The 5,058-nt window shown below is 41.0% G+C and overlaps 1 gene segment (V, D, J or C); it reads right to left on the reverse strand.

Moving 5' to 3' along the window:
• Positions 1-1,314: 1,314 nt before the first annotated feature.
• LOC116862296 lies at positions 1,315-1,875 on the reverse strand. The segment is given in 2 exon segments: positions 1,315-1,679; positions 1,783-1,875. Coding segments are annotated over 2 exon segments (411 nt in total).
• Between the last annotated feature and the right edge of the window lie 3,183 nt (positions 1,876-5,058).

The raw sequence follows: 5,058 nt of genomic DNA on the forward strand, positions 1-5,058 counted from the left end.
AAAGAAAAGAAAAGAAAAGAAAAGAAAAGAAAAGAAAAGAAAAGAAAAGAAAAGAAAAGAAAAGAAATCAGAGAGGGAGACAAACCATGAGAGACTCTGGATTCTGTGAAACAAGGGTTACGGAAGTGAGGGTGGTGGGGAATGGGGTAACCAGGTGATGGGGATTAAGGGGGACAGGTGATGTGATGAGCACTGGGTGTTATACACAACTAATGAATCCTTGAACACTACATCAAAAACTGATGATGTCCTATATGTTAGCTAAGTGAACATTAAAAGAGAATATAGACTTTTTTTCATGTTTTAAAAATTTTTTTTCGGTGTTCCAGAATTCATTGTTTATGCACCAAGGAAATAAGGGCTTTGACACACTGGACCAAATAGACTTCTTAGTTATTTATTTGGGCCCCTTCTCTTTCATTTTGAGAAACTGAGGTAGAGGATTCTCAGGTGTATTGTGTTTTTTTTTTTCCAAAAGTATCACGTGATGTGATGAGCACAGGGTTTTATACTGAACAGATGGAGCATTGAGTATTATATCAAAAGTCAATGATGTAATATACCTTGGCTAATTGAATTAGAAAAAACATATGCAGCTCCTGGTTTCTTTGATCTGTTCTGTGTTTCTTAGTTTCTATATAATCTCTTTGTGCTCTAATCTTGCTATTTCCTTCCTTCTGTTATATTTAGGATTCAGCTGTTGCTCTTTCTCAATCATCTTTAGGTATAATGTTAGGTTGTTTATTTGAGATTCTTCTTTCCTCTTGAGGTGCTCCTGTATGCTGTGTATTTCTGTCCTAGGACCAGGTTTGCTGTAGAGAAGTTACAGGATGGTGATAAAGGTTTTCTACTCTTTTCTTCAATTTAATTTTATTTTTTCAGTGGAGGTTTTATACCTGTGTGTGTGTGTGTGTGTGTGTGCGTGCACATGCGTGCACATGTGTGTGTGTGATCTTCTGGCTGCACTGGAGTTTCATGTGATCCACAGTGAGTGCCAATGAGATTCTTATAAAGGTTTTCTTGACCTGCATCACGATATTTGTAATTTATTAGTATTTAAGGACAGGAGGAAACTAATGTAACTGATTTTTTTTTTTTGCATGTTATTATATTTTTCTTCCTGTTACAACTAAGATTCTAATTCAGGGAGTGAATAGGTAAGCACAGAATAACGTCAAGGAGGCTCCCCTGGGAAAACTGTTCTATGGAGAGGAAACCCCAGACCCTGACAGGAAATATGCCATAGACTCCATCTGCACCTGCTCCTGGGGCTTAAAGACAGAATTGGTGAGGAGTGTGCACCCACTGCTGGTCTTATACCCTTGTAGTTTGAGGTTTGTGTCTGGGCTTACACTGATGTCCCCTCACTGTGTCTCTCGCACAGTAATACACGGCCGTGTCCTCGGGTCTCAGGCTGTCCATCTGCAGATACAGCGTGTTCTTGCCATTGTCTCTGGAGATGGTGAATCGGCCCTTCACAGAGTCTGTGTAGTATATGCTACTTCCATCATTCCTAATCCATGTGACCCACTGCAGCCCCTTCCCTGGAGCCTGGCGGACCCAGCTCATGTCATAGCTACTGAAGGTGAATCCAGAGGCTGCACAGGAGAGTCTCAGGGAACCCCCAGGCTTCACCAGGTCTCCCCCAGACTCCACCAGCTGCCCTTCACACTGGACGCCTGCAGACACAAGACATCCTAGTCAGGAATCCGTCACACACCCATGGTTTCTCTCACTCATATCCACTCACATCCTCAATGTCTCTTGTTCTCCAGAAATTACCTTTTAAAAGAGCAACAAGGAAAACCCAGCCAAGCAGAAATTCCATAGTGAGTTCTCTGTGTTCTGTTCTGATCAGGGAATGTGGACACCTGGCAATCCCAGGGCTGGGGCTCCTCTCCCAGCTGCATGTTCCGGGCTGGGCTGTTTTATTCAGTGGAGGAAAGACCCTATTTGCATGTCCTCTGAGTATATAGTTAGCTCCAGACTCAGGTTCAATTCTTTACAAGTTAAAAACAATGATTGCATTGATTGTAGATCACTTCATTTAGATGGCACTTTGAAAATATGCAGTATTCTTTTGTTTTTGTTTTTGTTTATTTTAAAAATGCATTTATCAGGCCCCTGGGCAGCTCATTGGGTTAAAGCCTCTGCCTTTGGCTCAGGTCATGATCCCGGATTCCTGGGATTGAGCCCCCCATTGGGATTTCAGTTTGGCCAGGAGCCTGCATCACGACCACCCTCTCTCTGCCTCCCTCTCTGCCTACTTGTGATCTCTGTTTGTCCAATAAATAAATTAAATCTTTTAAAAATGCACTTTTTGGTAGAAAACGTTGGAAAAGGACATCAATATTATAAATTCCCATTCAGTGTTAAGAATTCTATAAGAGCCAAGTTCAAATATACCTTTAATATATGAATGAATAAACTTTGTAAAAGTACTAGGATTATCAGTTTCCAAGCTTTCTGTTGTGTTCCATTGTCCTATGTGTCTGCTTTTATGCCAGCACCATACTGTTTTGATGACAAGAGCTTTGTAACCTAGCTTGAAATTGGAGTGTGGTGACTCCAGGTGGCTTAGTTGCCTGTTTGCTTTCTTTCTTTCATTTTTTTTTTTGTTTTTTTTTTTTTAATTTATTTTCAACATTACAATATTCATTGTTTTTGTCCACACCCAGTGTTCCATGCAATCTATGCCCTCTCTAATACCCACCACCTGGTTCCACCAACCTCCCACCCCCCACCTCTTCAAACCCTTCAGATTGTTTTTCAGAGTCCATAGTCTCTCATGGTTCACCTCCCCTTCCAAATTCCCCCAACTGCCTTCTCCTAACTCCCCATGTCCTCCATGCTACTTGTTATTCTCCACAAATAAGTGAAACCATATGAAAATTGACTCTCTCTGCTTGACTTATTTCACTCAGCATAATCTCTTCCAGTCCCGTCCATGTTGCTACAAAAGTTGGGTATTCATCCTTTCTGATGGAGGCATAATACTCCATAGTGTATATGGACCACATCTTCCTTATCCATTCGTCCACTGAAGGGCATCTTGGTTCTTTCCACAGTTTGGCAACCTATACTTTTAATGCCATTCCAATCAAAATTCCACCAGTATTCTTCAAAGAGCTGGAGCAAATAATCCAAAAATTCGTATGGAATCAGAAGAGACCCCGAATCGCTAAGGAAATGTTGAAAAACAAAAATAAAATTGGGGGCATCACATTACCTGATTTCAAGCTTTACTACAAAGCTGTGATCACCAAGACAGCTTGGTAGTGGCATAAAAACAGACACATAGACCAGTGGAACAGAGTAGAGAGCCCAGACATGGAACCTCAACTCTATGGTCAGTTAATCTTCGACAAAACAGGAAAAAATATACAGTGGAAAAAAGACAGTCTCTTCAATAAATGGAGCTGGGAAAACTGGGCAGCTATATGTAGAAGAATGAAACTCGACCATTGTCTTTTTTTTAATGTCTTTTCAGTGTTCAGAATTCTCTGTTTATGCACCACACCCAGTGGTCCATGCAATACGTGCCCTCCTTAGTACCCAACACCAGGATCACCCAACCTCCCACCTCTCTCCCCTCCAAAACACTCAATAGTTCCTCCGAGTCCACAGTCTCTCATGGTTTGTCTCCCCCTCCAATTTCTCCCAACTCCCTTCTCCTCTCCAGCTCCCCATGTCCTCCGTGTTATTTCTTACACTCCACAAGTAAGTGAAACCATATGATAACTGACTCTCTCTGCTTGACTTACTTCACTCAGTGTAATCTCTTCCAATCCCATCCATGTTGATACAAAAGTTGGGTATCCATCCTTTCTGGTGGAGGCCCAATTCTCCATAGTACATATGGACCACATCTTCCTTATCCATTCCTCCATTGAAGGGCATCTGGCTTCTTTCCACAGTTTGGCGACTGTGGCCATTGTTGCTATGAATGTTGGGGTACAGATGGCCCTTCTCTTCCTTGATATGTATATTTGGAGTAAATGCCCAGTAATATAATTGCAGGTTCATAGAGAAGCTCTATTTTAAATTTCTGTTTCTTATTAACATAAAATGTACTTTTAGCCCCAGGGGTACAGGTCTGCAAAACTATTTTTAGTTTCATAAAGAATCTCTACATTGTTTTCCAAAGTGGCTGCACCAACTTGTATTCCCACCAACAGTGTAAGAGTGTTCCCCTTTCACCACATCTTCGCCAACACTTGTTGTTTAATGTCTTGTTAATTTTGTCCACTTTAACTGGTGTTAAACTGGTGTTAACTGGTGTGAGGTAGTATCTCAATGTGGTTTTGATTTGAATCTCCCTGACTGCTAATGATGTTGAACATTTTTTCATGTGTCTGTTAGCCATTTGTATGTCTTCATTGGAGAAGTGTCTGTTCATGTCTTCCGCCCATTATTTTGACATCATTATACGTTTAGTGTGTGCTGAGTTTGAGGAGTTCTTTATAGATCTTGGACCTCAGTCCTTTGTCTAACGTCATTTGTGAATATGTTCTCCCGTTCCATGGGTTGTCTCTTTGTTTTCTTTTTTAATTTTTTATTTTATTTTATTTTAATTTTTTAAATTTATTTTCAGCATAACAGTATTCGTTGTTTTTGGACCACAGCCAGTGCTCCATGCAAATGGTGCCCTCTCCAGTACCCACCACCTGGTTCCCCCAACCTCCCACCCCCCACCACTTCAAAACCCTCATATTGTTTTTCAGAGTCCATAGTCTCTCATGGTTCACCTCCCCTTCCAATTTCCCTCAACTCCCTTCTCCTCTCTAACTCCCCTTGTCTTCGATGGTATTTCTTATGCTCCACAAATAAGTGAAACCATATGATAATTGACTCTCTCTGCTTGACTTATTTCACTCAGCATAATCTCTTCCAGTCCCATCCATGTTGCTACAAAAGTTGGGTATTCATCCTTTCTGATGGAGGCATAATACTCCATAGTGTATATGGACCACTGTTTCCTTTGAAATACAGAAATTTTGATATTGACAAACTCCCAAGAGTTCATTTTCGCCTTTGTTTCCTTTGCCTTTGGAGATA

Source organism: Lontra canadensis, unplaced genomic scaffold (assembly GCF_010015895.1).
Source record: "Lontra canadensis isolate GAN:19392208 unplaced genomic scaffold, GSC_riverotter_1.0 scaffold231, whole genome shotgun sequence".
NCBI lineage: Eukaryota > Metazoa > Chordata > Mammalia > Carnivora > Mustelidae > Lontra > Lontra canadensis.